Genomic DNA, 23,841 nt, shown 5'->3' with positions numbered 1-23,841 from the left:
ACCCTTCACCACCACTGAAATTGCCGAGCAAGCCACCCAGTTGTATCAAAGATTTTATGGACAGTCAAACAATAAAATCGTCCCGAGGGCAACTTTCACCAAGGTGGTTCAGAACCGCCTTTTCAGCAGGGATAATTAATTTGGCTTTGTCGGTGATGCTCACATCCAGAGGATCAATGATAACAGCGCAAAGTGCTGCAGATTACAGAAATCTAAACAATAAAAACGCTACTCAGCAGCTCAATGGGCATCAGCAGAGAGAGAAGCAGATTCACATTTAAGGTCGATGCCAGGATGCAAAATCTCTTGATATAACTACAAACAGCAAGGCTGTTATGCCCAATATCCGACACAAATCCTCATTTTTCAAATAAAATCGCATTGTGATGGTCATTTATGATATCTTGGTTTGTTAGCGCATGTTACACATACATTACCTGCTGTATTTCTTACATTATAGCAGTAACTAAATTCAGCAAAGGTACATTAGTGAGCTGTAAGAACGTTGGGACGACATGAGGTCGGGTAAAATGTTCTATAAATGCAAGTTCCACCAAAATGAAAGTTGTAATTTTCTGGAAGTGCTGAGATTGTTGCAGATATATTCATTCTCCTGCCTGATCATAGCAGCATGAACTCATAGAATCCCTACAGTTCAAATAGAGGCCATTCTGTCCAAAAAGTCTGCAGTGGTCTCCAGCAGAGCATCCTACCTGGGCCCAGCCTTCACCCTATCCCGACAACGTCATATATTCACAGGCTAATGCCCCGAACCTATACATCGCTGGACACTAACAGAAAATTTAACATAGACATTCCACCTTGTGAAGGATGCTCTGATGGGTAGTTGGTGCAGACTTGATGAACAGAATGGTCACCTTCTGCACTGTAGGGATTCCATGATTCTACGTTGCGCATCATTAGACGCTAAGGGGCAACTTATCATAGCCAATGCACCTAATCTGCATATGTTGGGACTGTGGAAGGAAACTGGAGCACTCGGAGGGAATTCACATGGATATGGGTAGAAGGTGAAAACCACTCACATTCACCCAGGGTTGGAATCGAACTCGTTTCCCTGTCGCCTGTGAGGCAGCAAAAATATTTGTATCTCTTAGTGATAACCATATTGGATTTTTTTTTCTATTCTTCTGTCGTGTGAGTGTGATCACTATTCGTGACAGGAACATTGAGACAACAGATTTTTTTAAATTGCATTTGTCTAGTTTAAACAGATTAAATCCTCAATCAAATTAACATTCAGTGGAATATCAGCCTGTTCACAGATGTTTTCTTAATTGTGACTTCAGAACTTTGAGAACTAATTCTGAAATGGAATGTATCATTTTCTTTTAATTAAATGCAACTGGTGTAATGAATGTTCAAAAAGTTTCTATTCATTTTCAACCAACGGTTAATATTCTTAAAATAAATCGCTATTTTGAATTGAAACTGATCAATAAGTGACGGTTTATCTGGTTTTGCTGTCATGATCATTTCATTGTAAACAGTGAGGTATTTATGTAAATAAATACAAAAATAGAAACTCCAAATTAGATTGTTGACAGACAAAAACACAACAAATATTTCCCCACCAACACAGCACAGAAATAGAGAGAACAATGCAAATCAATCAACGGATTCCAGTAATGATTGTTTTTCAACATTATTTATTCATCAGTTATGTGAGGAAAAATAAACATCATGATGATATCTATGTTCTGAATTCGGAAATAATCCCTCTGATCCCGAAATGTAATGACACAGAAAACACAGATCATCTCCTGCGTTTCATCTCTTTCTCTGTTTTTCTCCTGTCTGGTTCTGTGTCTTGTTTCTCCACGATGGTTCATCGTCTTCACTCCACAGCATAAAGTCAATGTCTGCCCAATGTGTTCTCTCAGCCACAGTTACAGGTTTCTAAAATAATATAATTCAATAAATTGGAATCCGTGAGTGAGATTTACTCTAAAAGATCTCTTGAGAAATCAATGATCTTGAAATGCTTGATACATTTTCTTCTGCACCTAACCTCGGATAAGGATTCAATGTGGAATCTTTCCCTACATTTAGCCGGTGTTGTCCCTGTCCATGGAGTATTTGACTGGACAGTGTAGAGGAACATTTACTCTGCGTCTAATCTCATTGTTTCTGACTTATGAATGGTTGATATATGTTTGTCAGGGAAGATGTGATCCGTATTTAATCTCTGCTGTACGTGGCCTGGGTGTGTTTTGTGGAACTGTGCAGACGGCTCTTTCCCCGATACCTTACACTAATTTAAACCTGCCTCCTGGATCTCTGAAGGAAGAGTGCAGGAGAGTTTTACATAGAAGAGTGTCCATGCTCTTTCTGCCTTAATTTTGTTTGTACAGATTTGTAGACGGAGTTTCACTCTGTTTATAGACAGTATACTGTTGTGACAATGTTTGAATTGGATAGTTTAGAGGGAGATTCACTTTGCATCGAAGTCATGCTATTCCTGCTTTGGGAGTTATTAATTTGCCGGTACAGAGGGGGCTTTGCATTCTGCAGCTAACCCCATGTTACTCCTGTCCTGTAAGATTTTGATGGGACAGTCAGCCGTCTTTACAAATTTCATGGGGATTGAACCAGTCTCTTTATATTACAGTAAATTTACCCTGTGTCAGCTTGTAGTATGAGCCATGCCTTCGTTTATTTTCCACTAGACCCTAACTCTTTTTATCTTGCATGTAGAATGTTATGTTGTCTGTCTCTACACATAGTAAATTGGATATATTATCTGTCAGTACCAAATAAGACGCTGTCCCTGCTTATATTATATGTCACCATGTTTCTGTTTATATTAAACTCGACATTGTCTCTGTTTATATTAATGTAGATCTCTCTCTGTTTGTATCAAAGTAGATGCAATCTTATTTCTGCAATTGTCCATATCCACGTTTATATTGTATTAGACATGGTCTCAGTTTTTACTGCACTGGTCAATGCCAGTAATGATTAAAGTGGCTGGGAGAACACAATTCTCTGCATCCTTCTGCAAGGGCAAACCGTGTGAGGTTTTGGACACTGGAAAAGAAATCTGAAATCTACTTCTGCTGGCTACAGTGAAAGTGGATATCAAGTCCTGTGTAGCATGCACGGTCAATGAAGAACAAAAAATCAAAGAAAATTACAGCACAATAAAATACTGGTGATCCAATACTGCCCGTTTCTGGATCTTGCCTGATAGCAATCTTTTTTATCCCAACATATTATCTCTTCTTCTCACAAAACCGTGGAGTAAAACAAACATAATTCAAAGAGAGGCATAGTTAAGTGCTGGAACAAAATTGCCACAGTGAAATGTATATACAGGGTGAGTATCAAATATTACATAACCAGAGAGAATGCCGTGTGCAATGTAAACTGAGCTCTGGTCTAGCAGAGTATTAACAGAGCCAGGCTGTATTTTAATATAAACAGGGGCCTGGTTCAAGTGCCGAGTGCCATGTGAGGATGGTCAAATGCCAAATTCCAATGACACCCATATCCCGCGAAATAAACATTTTTAAAAATAACATTGTCAAGTAAAATAAAACTGAGGCAGTGTCTCGCACAGTTTGAATGATGTAGGAACTTCTTAGGCATGAACTGAGACAGCACCGAGTAATTAATTATACTGGACCGAATAAGGGGAATACAAAAAAAAAATTCAGAAATATAGTAATTATTTTCACCAATTACCATCTATTTGCAGTTTAATAATTTCATTCACCAGATCTCATTCATATATAATGAGGAGTATATTTAAAATTAGTCTGTGATAAGAAGGCAATGTTGTCTAGGCCCCCATTTATTCCCCATTGCTAATTGCATTCGGTAAGCTGGTGGTGACCCGCCTTATTCAATTGCTGCAGAGCCTGCAGTGTAGGTACACCTACAGTGCTCTTAGGGAGGCTGCTCCTGGATTCCGACGCAGTGTAAGTGAAGGAGTGGTCCAAGTCAGGTTTGTGAGTGTCTTGGAGAGGAATTTCCAGGCGAGGTTGTTCCAATTCCCCAGTTAGCATCAATTCATACAGATAAATAATTAGTTCACCAACTATGTTCATCAGTTTGATAAAAGCAAAATACTGCAGATTCTGGAAACTGAAACAAAAATAATGAATGCTGGAAAATCTCAACGGGTCTGATAGCATGTGTGGAGAGAGAATAGAGCCAACGTTTCGAGTCAGTGTGATCTTTTCTTTGGAGGAAATTGAAGAGGGTGATGATATTGAGAAATGATGTGGGTGGATAGGGATTAGGATGCTTTTTTAGGATATAGTTCGTGACTGAGATGTTGATTAGTTTAAAATGAAGAAGTTTGTTATGATATTTGGGATCACTATGTGAATTGATGCAACTTGTGTGTGTCTCGAAATAGTATCTATGATTTCTGTTATTCCCATCTGACAGGAAATTTATGCAGCTTTTCTGACACGTTGTAGGAAACAATGATGATCTCTCCAAAGCAGCAGGAATACTCTGCCGGAGGGTCATCCAGATGTGAAACAAAGGCTGTATTCTGTCTCCACAGATGTTACTGAGATTCTCCAGTATTTTCTGTTTATTTTCAGCATTTCATTCTATTTAATATATAACTATACTTTGCTTCGTATAATTTATTGATAGTAAAATTTATTGACAATATATTGGCTTTTTTGACACCAAGGAATGAAATCTGTCCCAGAATTCAGTGGGGAGTGGAATTAATTCAGACCGAGGAGAATGAACAGCTACCCAGCAGCCTCTGCGCTTCATTGACAAGTCATCACCTCATCATCACACAGAAAGTCCTGGTACATAGCTGGGGTGTGTGATGGTTTTCAAAGTGATGATATAAATGGAATTACCTGTACTTCATGTGAAGTTACTGAATCTTTAAATTCCGATTCATTATTACACTGTTTTGGGAAATAGTGTGACACTTGTAGTTTTCCAGTGAGTTTCAAAAATATTTCTGTTGCTATCTTATTTACTTTTCACCCTGTTGCCTTCACTAATTTGGGTGAGGGTATATTGATTGATTTGTTGTATATGAAAGAGCAAGTATTTTATATAGTACAATCATTCCTCCTCAACCATATCACGCTCTCTCTTTCTGTCCTGGATATGAAGATACAGCATCAGCAGAGAAATGAACCGTCCGAGCTGCAGGAAAATCTCCCCCTACTCTTCAAGAGGATCAGCTTGCAAACTCCCGAGAAACTCGGAATGTATTTCGTCCAGACACTCTGGAAGGAGTGAAGGTATTAGATGGACACACATTGAATAAGGGAGTTGTTTCAATTTATGAAGTAGTCAAACACAAATATGGAAATGTAGAACAGCATCATTCAGGGCCATTTATCAATGAATCCACCAATCCATTCACTAATTCCTCAATGAAAATATTCAGGCATCCAACAGTCATTCATCCATCAGTCATTCAAATGTCATTCATTCCAGTGTCAACAGAGTCATACATTTATTGTTTGTGTAGATGGTGACATCAATTATTTTACTTGATCCTGTGATCCAGAGGCCCAGGGCAATGGTGTGAGGACAGGGATTTAAGTCTGGCCGTTCCCGCAGGTAGATTTTGAATTCTATTGATAAATCTGGAATGGATACTAATTGCGATCGTTGGAACCGCTCTGATTCCCCAATGGTGGAAATCTGCCATCGCTATCTTGTCGCACAAGGATATAACTACAGACTGAAAGCAAAATAGCTGACTCTTTAATATCTTCAGAAGTGTCCTAGAAAACCAGTCAATTTAAGGGAATTTCGGACAGGCAAAGAGTGTTGGTCTTTCCAAACAAACATCCCATGGAAAGATAAAAGGAAATAAAATATAAATGCGCATGCTCAAATATAACAGCATGTATCGTCTCTCTGAGGCATTTTTCAGTCAGCCTGTGATTATTTCTGTCCGTCCATCACAATATCCTGATGTGTTGGAAAAATCATCATTGTTGTTAATAGGGTACCAGAGAAGGTGGAAAATAATCCTTTCTTTATAGATGGGAAAACATCATCTAGATTTATAACTTCCAAAAATTCAAGTGCCTCCAGTACTGTTGCTGGGTAGATTTGTTTATAAATAGACCTTACTGACAACATGCAGGGTTTTAAGTTGGCTTGTAGCCAAGCGGTCAGTGCTGATGAAACTGATCTTTGATCTACTGCACAAACAGCCCCAGATGTTTCCTGTGAATAACTTTGAGCATTTGACAGCAGCCTGGATTGCTGCCAAATACGGTGTGGGACAGATTAGCGTGAAGCTGAATGGACAACATGGGATTCAGACATTTAAACAGTAAATGTTTCATCCCCACAAGAAAGGCACATTTTAAATCGTAATCATTCGAATCAAATATTTTCATTCAGTGTCCTGTTCATTATCTGAGTAAATAGTATCGCAAAACAATAAAGTGACCGGATGATTTTTTTTTTCATTTGTATATTTTCCGAGTAAATTTCATTCCAATAATTAAAGCCTGTTTATTAATCACTTCATGAAATGAGAGACTGAGATGTTGGTGGGCCCAGTTCCCCAGTGAAGTAAAGTCGGTGCAACGGCATGAAATAATATTAAAACAACATCATAAAACTGACATGAACACCGGGGGTTCCTGGAATATTCTGAAAGTTCTGCATCCTATTGAAACAGCAGCGTGTCTTGTCCCTGATTAGCACCGTGTTCTATTGTACAGTATAATCTGATTTCTGTTATTGAAGAGTTCCTCTCATAGCTGCCAATGAGTGGAGAAATGATCAGTTCATAACCTGATTCACTGGAAGATAAAACATTTATTTTTGTGATATTGTGCAATGTGCCGCAAAGCTCCGACATCCTGTGTTCCCAATACCAGTGCATATTAGACAAACGGTGGCCAATAGAGTGAGTTGCAATGATCTGGATGCTGAAGGAGAACTTTAATGATCTCAGTGTCCGTTCCAATTCATTAACTTCTCCGTCAAAAATCAATTTAATTTTATGTTTCTCTGTCAACTCACTATTTAATTATCAGGAGGTTGGGATTCTCATTATTTTCAAAGGTCTATCTTCGAGATTGAGACAGTTTGAAAATATAAGGAGAAACATTGTACTGTGTGAGAGTTTCTTCTAATCTCCCAAACCCAAATTGTACAGTGATAGCCATCCGCACTGTAAATAGAATCACTTTGTATATTCTACACATTTAATTACAGAAATCGATGGTATTTCTTCTGATAAATTGTGCTTTATTATTGTAATGTGGCAGAGACACGGAATTGTTGCAAAATTGTCTAATGTTCCAAAATGTTAGTTCATCATTTTTAGATTTCTTTTCTTGTTGGGGGTGTGGTAATAAAATCACCATATTTACAATGGAATTAGTTATTTTAAAAGTAAAGAGATGATGAACTGTAATATCACGATCAGAAATAATGGGGACAATACAATGAACATTTCAGCCAAATATCCTGATACAGATAAAATGTCCATTTTAATATTAATCTATTGTAAATCTCCGAGTCCATTCTGTTGGGGGTGTGGAGGGTGGGACGTGGATCCAGGCGCCGCCTCCAGCAGGGAATCAACAGGCGGCGCCTGGAAAGCCGCCCCCTTCTGCCGGGTATTTAAATACCGCTCACTGGGACCGGAATCCAACAGTCCGGGAGCTGGTTTGTTCACTGAGTTCCTGACACAACCATTTCCCCCAAATCACCAGAAAGATGAGGTCGGCCATTTCTCTCAGTTTGTTGCTGACTTTCTTATCTGGTGAGTATTTATTTTATTATTGTTCAAGTTTCTCACTGTTACTGTCTCAGTGTTAGTCTCTCTCTGGAATGTTCCAGAGTCAGCAATCATTTCACTAAGATTAATCCCTGGTGTTTTTGATCTATTTTTACAGGTGTCCAGTCGGATGTTGTGTTGACCCAGCCAGAGGCAGAGACCGGGCGTCCCGGAGGTTCCCTGAGACTGACCTGTAAAGCCAGCGGTTTCAGTCTTAACAGCTACTACATGGGTTGGATCCGGCAAGTTCCCGGACAGGGCCTGGAGTGGCTGGCGAACTACGATGCTTCTGACGGCAACAGCTACTACGCGCCATCAATTCAGGGTCGATTTACTGTGTCCGCAGACACTTCAAACAACATCTTGTCTTTGGACATGACGAGCCTAAAGATTGAAGACACGGCCATCTATTACTGTGCAGGAGGACACAGCGAGAGGATCCAGGGCTGCACCCGGACAAGAACAGCCCGAGAGGGGATTCCGCTACTTTCATCACAACCTGAAGGTCAGTATCTGTTTTAAATGCAATATGATCGAGGGTGGTCAGAAACAAACTATAATCGTGTTTAAAAAAGTAACACAGAAAGCATTTAACAGTAAAACTTCCCAAACTCACCGATATAACTGGTGAGCTTTTCACTGAGTTTATATTCATTGTAGTTTCAGCAAGTACCACACACGATATATTACTCTTTTTAATATTTCTGATAGATTGTGTTGTATAAACAGTTGCCTACATTTTACATTCGAGCAAAACTAATGGTCCATTTAAAGTGAATATTGAACAGCAGGACTGAACAGAGTGAGCGCAGTTTTTGTGTGGGTGTGTGTCACTGTGATGTACAACAGTACATCACAGTGCTGAGAAAAGCGCCATCCTCATACAAAAACCTCAGAAAAGGACGTTGCTTGAATTTGTGACCAATGCCATTGCCGAATGCCAAAGTAAATGAGGGTTCAACAAAATAATACTTACAAACAGCATCGTTTCTTTTTAAGATGTAAAATGCTTCAATTTTATTATTATTAATTTACACGCTGAATGTGCACAGAGAGTGTAAAAGTTTCTAATCCCCTGTATCAACATCATGACCAGTAAAAATTGAAATATCTCACTGACTCACCCTTAACGAGCTGGAAACAGGCTTTTGAAATAGCAGTGAAATTAACTGTCTGTATTTTACAGTTAACAGTCCGCCTCAGTATTTGTCATGCTGTGTCTCACTGTGATTACTGGATGGCACAGCAGTTACTGTCAATACAAAAACCCCTCAGCACTGATTGACTGAAACTGGATCAGTGTCACTTTTAAATCCCAACTGTAATCACAGTACAGTATTATTTATGTCCAGCACTGACCACATGACAAGAATAAACATGGAAAATCTTGATAATTACTCAATTATCGATGTGTGTTTTCAACAACATGTGCACGTATAACTCTGTGAAATATAAAACATTAGGGTCATTTATGAATGTCAAATGATATCCAGAAATCTAATTATAATCGAATGAACATTAATTGATTTTGCTTTTCCTTGGGTTTGTGGATATTTAAAATAATGGTGATTTTGTGTCTATTTTGTACAGGGATGGTTATTGTATGACACAGCCGACGGAATGTGACACTGTGATCCTTTCGACTACTGGGGACAAGGGACCATGGTGACGGTGACGACAGGTAAGAACCATCCGCTTATTGAGTAACTGGTTTACATGTGTCTTTGTTTTATATTTTTATCTGTACTAATAATCCATTTGGTAACATAAATGTGAGTTCGGTGGATTCTCGGTTGAGAATTGTTACAATGTTTCCTGTGATTCTGCTGCAAAGGGGTTTTACAATTCCGCTCTTTCTGGACAATAGGTGCTGCTGAGGGATTCAATCCCAATTTGTTGGGATTTTGTGTTAATCTGTTGAGATTACTGTGATTGGGTTACTTTAAAATCCGAATGTCTGTTATACAATTCAGCGTTTCTGCAGCGTTTAATCTCGGCGACATCTAGTGGCTGCGGGTTGAAGCATCTACTACACAAGTGTTTGAAATTTAAATCAAAAATTTTCAAAAATCTAAAATTTCTATATCCAGTGAAAATGTTCCACTCACTCTCAATGCTGGTGCTGCTCTGCAATATTTTCTGCTTATTCTAAACATTAATTAGTTTGGTGTTGGGCGAATTGGCTGGAATTTATATTAAACATTTCTGTAAATGTTATACTTGATTCTGTTGAAAGTGTTTGCAGATTTGTGCTGCTTCTGCATGAAGCGGGGTTCAGTCTCTCAGTGATGCGTTTTTTTTCTGGTGAGGAGATTATGAATCTGGGTGATCCTAAACACGTAACATTTGTGAATTAATTTGGTGTTTCTGCATTGTTTGAACTCAGTGACACTGAGCTCATACACACTTTGTGATTGAATAACAACATTCTGCGGGTTTGCAACTGCTTGATGCATGACTGCAGACAGAAATAAAGCAGGCTTTATTGTGTTTGTATGTTTAAAATCTTTAGTGATATCGGCTTACGCCGCTCGTTCAGAACATAGTTTGTCACTGCATTCAGAATTTGGGGTACCTGCAATGTTCAATCTCGGAGGCATTTGATGGCTGGAACTTTTACCATCCAAACGTTTAAATATGTTTGAAATATGACCCAATATGAATAAGATGTGATAAAGTTTCAATACTAATTTGTTGGACATATTCCACCTCCTCGCAATGCTATTGCGAGTATTCCAGATTTCTGTTGAGTTCAATTATTGGTTAAGAGCTGGTTTGCGAGATTCGATATTGAGTTTTTTTTTGCAATGTTACATTTGATTCTGTTGAATGGATAATTGAGCTGTTTTTCTGTGAAACGGATTCATTCCCTCATTGATGTGTTTTGTTGTGTTTCTGCTGAGGAGATTCTGTGGTGCAGTCACTGTGAATGTTTGAAATTTGCGCTGTCATTTGGCTTTGTGACACTATTTCTGTGTTGTTTGAATAGTGTTTTAACGGTGCCTTTGAGAATTTAGATGTTTTCTGGTTGAACGCAAACAATCTTTGAGTTTGAAAATCCTTGTAGGGAGAAACCAAGCAGGTTTGGGGCAAAAAAACTAAAAGATATCACAGATTTTTTATAAATTTTAACTAACGCTCACAAATTCAAGTAAGTCATGACTTACAACGCTCATTCGGACACTTAGTCTTTGCTGCAATCAGAAACTTCTCATGAACAAGTTTAATAGTAAAATTAATATAAATCAAAGAATTATTAATCAGTAATATAACTCCATATTCACCAGAGATTATTTTATATTAATAATTTAGCAATAATTCCCTTTAATAGTTCTGTTGTGTTTTTCACACAATTAACATGACCAGAACATTTTCCAGACTGGAAATATTTTGTGAGAATTTCAGAAGCTATTTCAATGATAACCTGCTGTTTTCACAGCAGCTCAGTTGAATAAGATACTTTGCATTAATCGGTATATCCCAGATTAAGTTCTCATTTACTGTAATACGAGTTTTGCAGAATAATTTCATTTTTGGAAATTTTCGTATCCGATTATTAATTTTTTTCTATGCAACTGCAACCAGGTTATTCGTTCTAAGTATTTTTTTTAAATTAGATGCCGAGATAATTAATTACTTATCTCAAAATTTGTGAAATTGTTTGGTGTTCCTCAATTATTTTTACATTGTTTCAGCTCAGTGATACTGAGCAGTTCTGGGAAAATGAAAATAAAATTGCGTTTGAATATTCTTGTAGGGATAAAGCAGAAAAGTTTCGGAAAATAAAATACATATATGTTAGGGCATTTTATTCATGTTAACTAATGGTTACATATTAACATAAAACATGAATTACAATTCACTGTGTCTCTGTTAGGGACATTACACTGCCCTGAATCTGTTGTATTCGAAGTTCTCATTTTCAGAAAAAATAATTGCCCAGTTTTTGGGATTTGAGACAGTCAGGAGAGATAGTAAAAATGCAAAGGGAGTTTTAAAATGAACATCAGGTTAATTTAAAATGTTTATTGATTTGTTTTCACTGTTGTAATTTGACCTTTGATCAATTAGAATCAAACAGTTTATAAAAATTTGACAGAGTGAACACAGTTTTCTGACAGATGGAATTCGCTGACACAAACAAAATTGTTCAACTGATTGTGTTTGAATTGTAGTAAAGTGTCAACAGAAACTGGCTACAGATTGACAATTAAATGCTTGAAATTCAAAAAAGATTACTTTATATAAAAATAGTATGATATTATAAATATTATAAAAATAATATTAGCTCTGCACTTAATAACATCATGTCTCCCATTAATGTTAAACACAGAATAGAATTATAGGAAGAATAAATGATAGAATGGAAGAATTCATAATAACTGAAGCTTATGCTTAATTCTTATTAAATATTATAATGAAGAAAAGGTTAAGATTTATATTCTGCGTCGTGTTTTTAGCGTTACAGGGGATTTGAATCAATTGTCGTCTCTGTGTTTGCACCGTTTAATTCAGATCTTCTTTAATTAAACAATGTGTTCAGTAATGAAGTTATATGGGTGGTCTAAATTATTAAATCTCGGAAGCAGTATTATTGATTTCAAACGGCCAGGCCGTTACATTCTATACAAACACAGAAACCTGCATTTTGAACACGATTGTTGGTTATAATAAGACATTATTGGTAAAAGTGAAAAAGTAAAATATTGCAATGTGATTAGCTTTAAGTAAATGAATGACAGATGTTTGAATGTTTCCATTCAGTAATTTGTAATTATAGTTTAACATTGAGATTTAATTGTAACCTAATTATTTAACAATGTTGGGGGCAGAAGCACGTTTTGAATGATTGACAACTCATTTTATTACAGAGTTCAAATCAGCTGGCAGGAGAACTAACTGACAATTAACAATAACTTAAAATGTAATATTGACGCTGATTAATTCAAAACAAAAGACCTTGAATATTGCTCGATAAAGTGTTTTGCCTTGATTATTTTGTTCATTACATTTAATTAAGAAATTAGATCCAATGTAAATATTTCCCGGTTTGTTTCATTCTTACAGTGTCACTGCATCTCTGTTAGGGACATTGAACTGTGACAGTGTCACTGCATCTCTGCTAGGGACGTTGAACTGTTACTGTGTCACTGTATCTCTGTTAGGGACAGTGAACTGTCCCGAATCTGTTATTTTTGCTCATTTTCAGCGAAATTACATTTTTACACAGTTTTCGCGAAGTGATACAGGCAGAGAGAAATAATTAAAAGTCGAGAGGTGTTCTGAAATGAATATCCGTTTAATTTAAAATAGGTTATTGATGTTTCTGTTGTATGTTGACTATTGATCAATGAGAATCCAACATTTTGGAACTGACAGATTGAACAGACCTTTCTGCTGGGAAATCGACTGTTGAACTGTTTGTGTCTGTTCTGTTTCTGGGCGTGTGGTCAGTGTGTTGGGACCAGGAATCTCCCTGACTGGTTATAAATCTTCTGGTTCCTTCTCCTGTATTGCAGGAAGTGAAATTTGATTTATTTCTTCAATGCACTTGTATCTGTGAGAAATGTGACTGTTTGACTCGGCGTCTCAGAAATTAAGTCCCTGAAGTATATTGTGTCCATCGGAGAAGCAGAAACTTCAGACTGCAGAGGGAGAATTGGGTGAATTTTAAGCAGTGATGTACCGGCCTTGGGAATGTTCGATGAACAAATACAAAGTGAGATTTACTATACTGTGCTCCGTACTACAGCAGCCCCTGAACTGTTTAGTTTGACATTTGAAGGGTCAAATTCACTTGCATATTATTTTTAATCTTCTAAAGGCATTTTAGAGACATTGGCTCGGCCAGAATTTTTAATCTCATTGTTCCTTCACAAAGTGCTGATATGAAGCATCCTTGAACAACTGCAGTCCATATGCTGCAGGCATCCGTCCTGCTGTTAGGCAGGGAGCTCCAGGATTTTGACCCAGCGATTATGAATGAATTGAGATATTGTTTCAGGTCAGGATGGCGTGTGTTTTGGAGGGAAGCTTACAGGTTATAGTGTTTCAGATGTAGCTGCTGCCCTTGTCCTATTAAGATGTAAAGGCAGCGGGTTTGGACAGTGTAATCTCTGGAGCCTTGGTGAGTTGCTGCAGTGCATGTTGTATACAATACACATTGCTGACACTGCTTGTTAGTGATGGAGAGAGTGAATAGGGTGAATGAGGAGGCGGGTAATCTTGTGGGTGGCTTTGCCCTGGATTGTGTCAGATTCCGTGAGGATTTGCAATTTTCTCTCACTGGGGAAAGAGGAAATTATTGAATTGTGACTGACTTGTGAAAGATTTAAATGTTTTTCCAACACTTGCCCCACAGCCCGGATTGTGCTCGCTTGTCACTCCCACTGACTGTGTGAGTGGGTGAGTATGTGTGGAGTGAGGGTGCTTTTTCAGACTGAATCGGCCAGATAGAGACATACACACATCACACACTCTCACACACATAAATACACACATACAGACACTCATATTCACTCACACATACATACACACACTTACTTTCTCTCTCATACGATATCTCACACACATTCTCTTTCTCTCACGGTCTACATACTCTGTCTCAAATACAAATACAGACATACTCTCGCTCTCTCAATCAGTCTCTCACATCTCATACACAAAAACACACACACGCACACATCTCCATACACATTCTGTCTTACACGCAGACACACACACACACACACACACACACACACTCACAAGCATAGTCTCACGCTCTCGCACACGCTCTCTCCCACACTCTGTCACACACGCTCAAGTTGTCTCTCATGTACTCACACACACTCTCTCACAATTCCTCTTGCACACGCATCTCTCTCTCTCTCACACACACACATATTTCTATCTCTCTTGCACACACTATCTCACACCTGTACATTCTTGTTCTCTCTCACACTCGCTCGCTCACACTCTCTCACAAACATAGACCCATGCACACACTCTAACTTACACACAGACACAGTCTCTCTCACAAGCACAGTCTCACGCAAACATTCTCTGTCCCTCACACACCCACACACACACACTTTGCTTCTATCACCCACGCACATTGCACACATCTTTCTCACTCACACGCAATCCCATGCACACTTCCACACACTCATGAACAGTTTACTTTGCTTTCCAATAGGCACACTGTCCCCTCTTGCAAACGTAGCCCACTGTCTCACACATGTCCAAGCACAGTCTATCACACACAGGTACCTTCACACACACATTCACCCTCTCTCTCTCGCACACACACCCAAACACCCTCTCACACACTTTCCACCTCACATACGTCAGAGAGACAGTCATTTACATCATAGAATAGAATCACAAGATCCTACAGTACAGAAGGAGGCCATTCAGCCCATCGAGTCTGCATCAACAGGAATCCCACCAAAGTCCTATCCCCATAACCACATGTGTTTACTCTAACTAGTCCTCCTGAAACTGAGGGGCAATTTAGCACGGCCAATACCCTGAACCCAAACTTCTTTGGACCGTGGGAGGAAAGAGGAGCATCCGAAGGAAACCCAAGCAGACACGGGGTGAACTTACTAACTCCATACACAATGACCCATATCGGGAATTGAACTGTGAGGCAGCAGCGCGAATCACTGTGCCACCTCGGCCACCCCCTCCCCCTCCCCCACTAACATTTGAATGAGGGTGGGATCGAGGAGCCCGAGTAAAACTCATGTGAATAAGTTTCAGCGGGAAATTCTTCTCTGTTTGGAGTCATATTTAGCACAAAGCAAGATGGTGATGGTTGTTGGAGGTCAAACATCTAAGTTGAGAAATCACTGCAGGAGTTCGGCAGGGGACTGTTCTGGGACCAACAATCTTCTATTGCTTCATCAATGACACAGTCCATCCAACATGAGGTCAGAAGTAGGGATTTCCATGTGTTACACCGGACACAAAGACACAATCAATAAGAAGGGATCTGGCTGAGACTAAGTCCGCCTGGCTCCCCAATACTGGTGTAAACTTGGTGTTTGATTCCTGTGTGACCCTAGTTTTGCTGGAAGCTTCCCTTCCAGCTCCCTCAGTCTGTCTATTTGTTCACTGATCCGTGTTTCTGAAAGAAAGGCCCCGACATTAAAGCAGCTGCCCGGTGATCTACACTGATTCCTGACTTTACACAGCCCTGTTACTGAAAGCTGATCAATGGAGAGAATCGGGAAAAGATAGATGGAGAGGGAGAGGAGGAGGTGGCTCACTGACTCTCTCACCCTCACCCACACTGACTCACTCACCCTCAATCTCTCATCCTCACTCAAATAACTTCACTCACTCACTCTCACTTACCCACCTTCCCTCACTGACACACTCTCACTCACTCACCCTCATTCACTCACCCTCAATCTCTCATCCTCACTCAAATAACTTCACTCACTCACCCTCACTTACCCACCTTCCCTCACTGACACACTCTCACTCACTCACCCTCATTCACTCACCCTCACTCACTCACCCTTATTCACTCACCCTCAATCTCTCATCCTCACTCAAATAACTTCACTCACTCACTCTCACTTACCCACCTTCCCTCACTGACACACTCTCACTCACTCACCTTCACTCACTCACCCTCACACATTCAACCACAATCACTCATCCCCAATCACTCACCCTCACTCACTCACTCTCACACACTCAACCACAATCACTCATCCTCATTCACGCTTACTCACTCATGCTCACTCACTCACCCTTGCTCACTCATCCACCCTCACACACACTCCCTCACACACACTCCCTCGCACACACTCCCTCGCACACTCACCCCCTCTCACTCACCCCCTCTCATTCACCCCCATTCACTCACCTCCACTCACTCACCTCCAGTCACTCACCTCCACTCACTCATCCCCACTCACTCATCCCCACTCACTCATCCCCACTCACCCACCCTCACGCACTCGCCCTCACGCACTCAACCTCAGAAACTCACGGATCCTGATTCACCCTGAGTCACTCACACTCACTCACTCACTCACAATCACTCACTCATACTCACTCACTCACTCACTCACAATCACTCACTCATACTCACTCACTCTCATCCATTCTCACTCACTCACCCACAAGCACTCACACACCCTCATTCAAGCTCATTCGTTCACTCAAACACACGCCCTGATTCACTCATCCTCACACCCTCACTCACTCACAATCACTCACGCATATTTGCTCACTCACTCTCGTCCATCCTCACTCACCCACAAACACTCATTCAACCTCACTCGTTCAACCTCAATCACTCACCCTGACTCACTCATTCTCACACCCTCACTGACTCACTCACATTCACTCACTCTCACACCCTCAGTCACGCACCCACATTCACTCACTCACCCTCACGCACTCACCCTCACGCGCCCTCACTGTCACTCAGCCACCCACACTCATACACCATCACTCACTCAACCTCACTCACTAAACCTCACTCACTGACTTAGACCCTCAGTCAGTCACCAACATTCATACTCACCTTCATTCACTCATCCAACCAATCCATTCTCACTTACCCAGTCTCACTCAGTCTCACTCTCACTCACTCATTCACCCCATTCTCTCACACTTACTCACTCACCCCACTTACCCACCCTCACTCAACCAGTCTCACTCACTCTCACTCACACTCACTCACTCACCTTCCCGCCCTCAATCACCCAGACTCACCCCCACAGACTCAACTCAATGACCCTCTCTCTGTCTCTCTCTCATTTATGCCACCTCACCCATTCAAACTCACTCAAACTCACACACCTACCTTCACTCACACACCCTCACATACTCATCATCACTCAACATCACGCAACCTAACTCACAAATCCTCAATCACTCATCCTCACTCAAACACCTTCACTCACTCACCCTCACTCTCCCACCCATCCACATTCATTCTCCCTCACACACCACCCTCAATAACACACCCTGACTCATTCACTCTCACCCCTCACTTACACAGTTACATTCACACCCTCATTCACTCAATCTCACTCACTTCCACTCACCCACCTCCACGAACCTTCACACATCCTCACTCACTCTCCCTTATTCTTTCAATCTTGCTTACCTACACTCATCCAGCCACCTTCACTCACATTCAGCCACCTTCACTCACCTACCCTCTCACACACACCCTCATTTACTCACGCTCCCTCACCCTCACCCACACTTACTCACCCTCAATCACTCATCCTCACTCAAAGAACTTCACCCACTCACCTTCCGTCACACATATACCATCACTCATCCACTCTCACTCATTTAATCACTCACCCTCACACGCTCACATTCTCTCACTCACACTCACTGAATCTGTGTGGGGAAGGTCTGCAACGAGAGAGAAGAAAGACCTCAAGTGGCAGTTTGGTGTTCAAAGGTGGGAGCTGCCCTGGGAGTGCAGAGAGCTGGAGGGAATCGCTGGGGACTCGGGGCCAGGGGCAATGGCAAAGAGTCAGGGGAGAACAGGAGGCGGGGGAAAGGGCAGAGAGCCGGGGTGGGGGGAGGGCAGAGAGCCAGGGGAAACAGCAGGGAGCTGGGGGAAGGGCAGAGAGGCGGGGAAAAGGGCACACAGCCGGGGAACAGGGCGGAAAGCCAGGCGAAAGGGTAGAGAGAGAGGGGAAAGGACAGGGAGCTGGGGAAAAGGGCAGACAGACCAGTGAAAGGGGAGAGAACCAGGAAAAAGGGCAGGGAGGCAGGAGAAAGGGCAGTGGGGCACGAAAAGGGCAGAGAGCCGAGGGAAAGGGCAGAGAGCCCAGGGGAAAGGGCAGGAGAGTCAGGGGGAAAGGTCAGAGAGCTGGGGGAAAGGAGAAAGAGGGGAGGGAGCAGGGGCAGAGGGCAGAGAGCTGAGGGACAGCGTAGAGAGCTGAGGGAAAGAGCAGAGAGCCGGGCAAGAGGGCACAGAGCTGGAGGGAAGTGTGAAGAACCAGTCGGAAATACAGAGAGCTGGATAAAAGGGGAAAAGAGCCACCGTGAAAGGCAGAGAGCCAGGGGAAAGGGCAAAGAGCTGGGGAAATGGGCAGAGAGCGGGTGATGGACGGGCGGAGTGAGAAGGTTCAGAATAGAGCTAGCACCACAATCAGCTCATCTGTAATCTCAGTGAATGATGGAGGAGACTTCAGGGCCCGAATGGGAAACTCCTGCTATTAATGTATGATCCTTGAGTGAGTCAATGTTGGATTTATTTGAATTTATAATCACATTTAGAGTTTCCTGATCATTCAGTAAGTATTCATTCCGGAGGTATTTTTGAAGCAAAGTCATTAATCTCCGTTTTGTGGAGTGAGAGGCAGTGAGTTGGAGAGAGGAAGGGGCACCAATCAGTTTGAACCCAGGCAATTTCCAAAACTAGTGTGGAGATGCCGGAGTGAAGTTGGTGTGGGCACAGGAAGGATTCTCACAACACCAGGTCAAAGTCCAACAGGTTTATTTGGAATCACAAGCTGTTGGAGCTCCCTCATCAGGTGAGTGGATAGTCTGAATGAAGGGAGAACTTCTTCATCACAAAGTGTTGTTGTTTGAGAAATAAACTGCGGTTCATCACACACTGCTGTTGTTTGAGAAATAAATAGTTGCTGCAATAATGGAGAAAATTTTTGCTGTTTTCTGTTAATCCAATGAATGACATGTCATTGTGAGACTAACAGAATGTGTTTTTTTCTTCCTAACTTAATAGAAGTGGAGACAGGGATATGAGTTTCTACAGAGATGACAATTCCCAAATGATAGAAGTAACATCATCTCAAAGGCGGATGAAAGATTTAATCGGGAAATATTAGGATAAGTTCATAATTCGAATCAATGTTACATAAGAACATAAGAACAGAAGAAATAGGAGCAGGAGTAGGCCATCTAGCCCTTCGAGCCTGCCCCGCCATTCAATAAGATCATGGCTGATCTGTCGTGGCTCAGTTCCACCTTCCCGCCCTCTCCTCATAACCCTTAATCCCCTTGCCTATCAAAAACCTATCAACCTGCGTCTTAAATATATTTACCGAGGCAGCCTCCACCACGTCAACGGGCAGCGAATTCCAGAGATTCACCACCCTTTGAGTGAAGATGTTCCTCCTCAACTCCGTTCTAAACCGCACCCCCCCCCCCTTTATCTTGAGGCTGTGCCCTCTAGTCCTACTGTCCTTTCGAAGCGGGAAGAGCCTCTCCACCTCTATCCTATCCATCCCATTCATCATCTTATATGTCTCAATGAGATCTCCCCTCATTCTTCTCAACTCTAACGAGTACAAGCCTAGTTTATTTAGCCTCTCCTCAGAGTTCAACCCCCTCAACTCCGGTATCAGCCTAGTAAACCTCCTCTGCACTCCCTCCAAGGCCACAATATCCTTGCGTAAGTGTGGTGACCAAAACTGCGCACAGTACTCCAGCTGCGGCCTCACCAGTGCCCTATACAGCTGCAGCAAGACCTCCCTACTTTTATATTCAATCCCCCTCGCTATGAAGGCCAGCATCCAATTCGTCTTCCTGACCACCTGCTGCACCTGCAGGCTGGGTTTTTCCGACTCATGCACAAGGACCCTGAGGTCCCTCTGCACCGTCGCCTGCTACAGTTTTTCGCCATGTAAGTAATAGTCCTTCCTACCATTATTCCAACCAAAGTGGACAACTTCACACTTGCCAACATTAAATTCCATTTGCCAGTTCCTGGCCCATTCGCCCAGCCTATCTAGATCCTTCTGCAGACTCTCCACACCCTCCGCACAATTTGCCGTTCCACTAATCTTGGTGTCATCAGCAAATTTCGACACCATACACTCGGTTCCCTCCTCCAGATCATCTATATAAATGGTAAATAGCTGAGGCCCCAGCACCGATCCCTGGGGCACTCCACTAGTCACCAACCGCCAATCTGAATAGCACCCATTGACCCCCACTCTCTGTCTCCTATTTGACAGCCAATCCCCTATCCACGCTAACACCCTACTACCAACTCCATGCCCCCGACCTTCTGCAATAACCTCTTGTGCGGCACCTTATCAAACGCCTTCTGAAAATCAAGAAACACCACATCCACCGGCTCTTCTCTATCCACCGCCCTAGACACATCCTCATAGAACTCCAATAAATTTGTCAGACACGACTTCCCCTTAACGAAACCGTGATGCGTCTGCTCTATCAAACAATTCTCCTCAAGATGCCTCGCTATTTTCTCCTTGATCACGGATTCTAACATTTTACCTACAACAGACGTTAAACTAACCGGCCTATAATTCCCTGCCTTTTGCCTGCCACCCTTCTTAAACAACGAAGATAGAAACATAGAAAATAGAAGCTGGAATTGGCCATTCGGCCCTCTGAGCCTACTCCGCCATTCACTTTGGTCAGAGCTCATCAATATCCTGATCATACCGGCTACCCATATCCCTTCATCCCTTTAACACCAAGAGCTATATCTAATATAGAAACATATTTGGAACAATATGTTTGATGACTTAATAAACGCAAGTAAGAATCTAATTTGTTCAATCGGCTATTCTTTCCCAGCAACAACGACTCCGCCCACTCTCTACGGCCTGGTCTCCCCCTGTGAGCAACACAACTCCGACGGCTCCATCACCTATGGCTGTTTGGCGATGGATTACTCTCCAGATGTCTCCAAACTGACCTGGAAGAAAAACGGGCACAAGGTCACCAGTGGGTTTAAGACTTACCCATCAGTGAGAAACACGAAGGGAACCTACACCCTGAGCAGCCAGTTAACCATCGGCGACTCAGCGGGAGAATGTCCCAGAATTGACTGTGAGGTTCAACACATGAGCACAATCAAGAGCGTTAATATACCATGTAAGTGTTGTGGAGCTTGTGTGAAACAGAAACACTGTGGTTAACATGTCGGGCCTTGGTTATAACTCATTTAAATAGATGTGCATAATCCGGCCCTCTGGATTGGTCCAGTTAGTGTCTATTGACTGCAAATGAGTTAGAACACAGAACATTCCAGCGCAGTACAGGCCCTTCGGCCCTCGATGTTGCGCCGACCAGTGGAACCAATCTAATGACGCTCGAAACTAAACTATTCCAATGTTATCCATATGCCTATCCACTGACCATTTGAACGCCCTTAAAGTTGGCGAGTCCACAACTGCTGCAGGCAGGGCATTCCACACCCTCTGTTGACAAAAGCTTAATTGATCCACATTTTCTGCAGGAAATGACTGATCTGTTTTTTTTTCTGAAGGTCTTGGTGTCTCTCCAACTGTTATCCTCACCGTGAGTTCCAGTGAAGAAATCTCACACAGGAAATTCGCAATCATCGTCTGTTCAATCATCGATTTCCAGCCAGGGTCAATGGAAGTGAGTTGGCTGAAGAATGGGGAACCCACGCATTCAGGAATTGTCACCTCTCCCCCCTGTGAAGTGAACGGGAACTTCTCGGCCAGCAGTCGGCTGACAGTCTCCGCTGGGGAATGGTTCAGCAAAGCGGTCTATACCTGCCAGGTCACTCACCAAGGAAACACTCAGAGTCTGAACATCAGCGCATCTCAGGGTAAGAGACTCAAACAGAGGACAACATTAATCATTCTGATGTTAGACAGAATTAGGGATCTATTAAAGTTGGTACAAAGCATAGAACAACTTGTAAGTTATTGTCATGTAGTTTGCTGCATTAGGACAATATCTCATTCAGAATTTCATCAGAAAAACAATTTTTTGTTATCCCTTCCTGAGATGTGTGTTTATTTCCCAAACCTGAGGGCACTGAAGTGTCACTCACGTTGCTGTCAATCTTGAGTCACATGCATGCCAGGCCAGATAAAGACAGCAGGTTGATTTTGGTTAGGAGCATTTGTGAACTAGGAGGGGTTTTACAGCAATAGCTTCATGAGAACCATTTCAACTTTTAATTGTAGATTTTTACAAAATTCAAATTTCATATTTGTAATGATGGGATTCGAATCTGTGTCCCCAGAGTCTTAGCCCGAGGTTATAAGTCCATTGACAACACCATATGCCACTGCCTCCCCTTAAAAGAGTGCCCCCTTTCGGTTTGAAGCAATATAGTGAGTGAGGTGGCCTTGATGTCAGCTTGTTCCTGAGACAGCTGGTAAAATTTGAAGAGACAGTAGGTGTGAGACTGTTTCACAGGTCACAGCACAGGGGTAAAATATTAGAAAGTGCATCCACCCTATTTATAAACAAACGGTCAGTACTTTTTCCCTGAGTTCAGGGTGGTGTATTTGTTTGGGAATTCTCCAATTCTGATTCATGGAACTGTTACCGCTGCTCCAATATTTAATACAGGGAATAATTCCATAGAGCAAGCTGGTTTCCCATTCGCCATGGAAGGTGAAAGGCGATAGTTAGAGATTGATATATTGAAGGCCACTTTGCCTCCAGGCTGAAGACTGCTGTCCTGCTTCTGAAGGGGAACTAGGGTTCATTTTCATTTCTCATTCACAGATCCTCCCCAGTGCCTTGATACCACAGTGAAGATACAGCCACCACCAATAGAACAGGTCTTACTGGAGACGACCGTGACCTTAACCTGCATCATTTCTCATCCTCCTGATGGAGTTAACGTGTCCTGGATCCGAGACAGGAAGTATTTGAAATCAGAGATTGCCGAAAAGCACGGAGCGGATCCTGACAGCGTGATCAGCAAATTAAGCATCTCCACACAAGCCTGGCTGAGTGCGGCTGTGTTTGAGTGCGTGGTGAGCCATCAGGATCTGCCGACTCCTCTAAGAACATTTATCCACAAGGAAACAGGTGAGCTGAGAGACTGACGGGATAAATGTGGGGTCAACGGCAGGGTTCTGAGCAATGTGGAGGAACAGGGAGATCTTGGGGTTCATGTCCACAGATCTCTGAAGGTTGCCACTCAAGTGGATAGAGCCGTGAAGAAGGCTTATAGTGTGTTAGTGTTTATTAACAGGGGGTTTGAGTTTAAGAGCCGTGGGGTTATGCTGCAACTATACAGGACCTTGGTGAGACCACATTTGGAATATTGTGTGCAGTTCTGGTCACCTCACTATACGAAGGATGTGGAAGCATTGGAGAGAGTGACACAC

The 23,841-nt window shown here is 41.9% G+C and overlaps 1 gene segment (V, D, J or C); it reads left to right on the top strand.

Annotated features, from left to right (window-relative positions):
- The first annotated feature begins 7,996 nt into the window (after positions 1-7,996).
- LOC145362430 (Ig heavy chain C region-like) overlaps positions 7,997-23,841 on the top strand; it is a 17,197-nt gene continuing 1,352 nt past the window's right edge. Inside the window, 5 exon segments of the C gene segment in view lie at positions 7,997-8,273; positions 21,314-21,619; positions 22,008-22,316; positions 22,832-22,839; positions 23,242-23,539. Of these exon segments, the coding sequence occupies positions 7,997-8,273; positions 21,314-21,619; positions 22,008-22,316; positions 22,832-22,839; positions 23,242-23,539 (1,198 nt within the window).

Source organism: Carcharhinus amblyrhynchos, unplaced genomic scaffold, assembly GCF_965287045.1.
Source record: "Carcharhinus amblyrhynchos unplaced genomic scaffold, sCarAmb.v2.hapA scaffold_38, whole genome shotgun sequence".
In the NCBI taxonomy this organism is placed as follows: domain Eukaryota; kingdom Metazoa; phylum Chordata; class Chondrichthyes; order Carcharhiniformes; family Carcharhinidae; genus Carcharhinus; species Carcharhinus amblyrhynchos.
The sequence above is the reverse complement of the archived record's forward strand: the minus strand, read 5'-3'. Positions and strand labels throughout refer to the sequence as shown.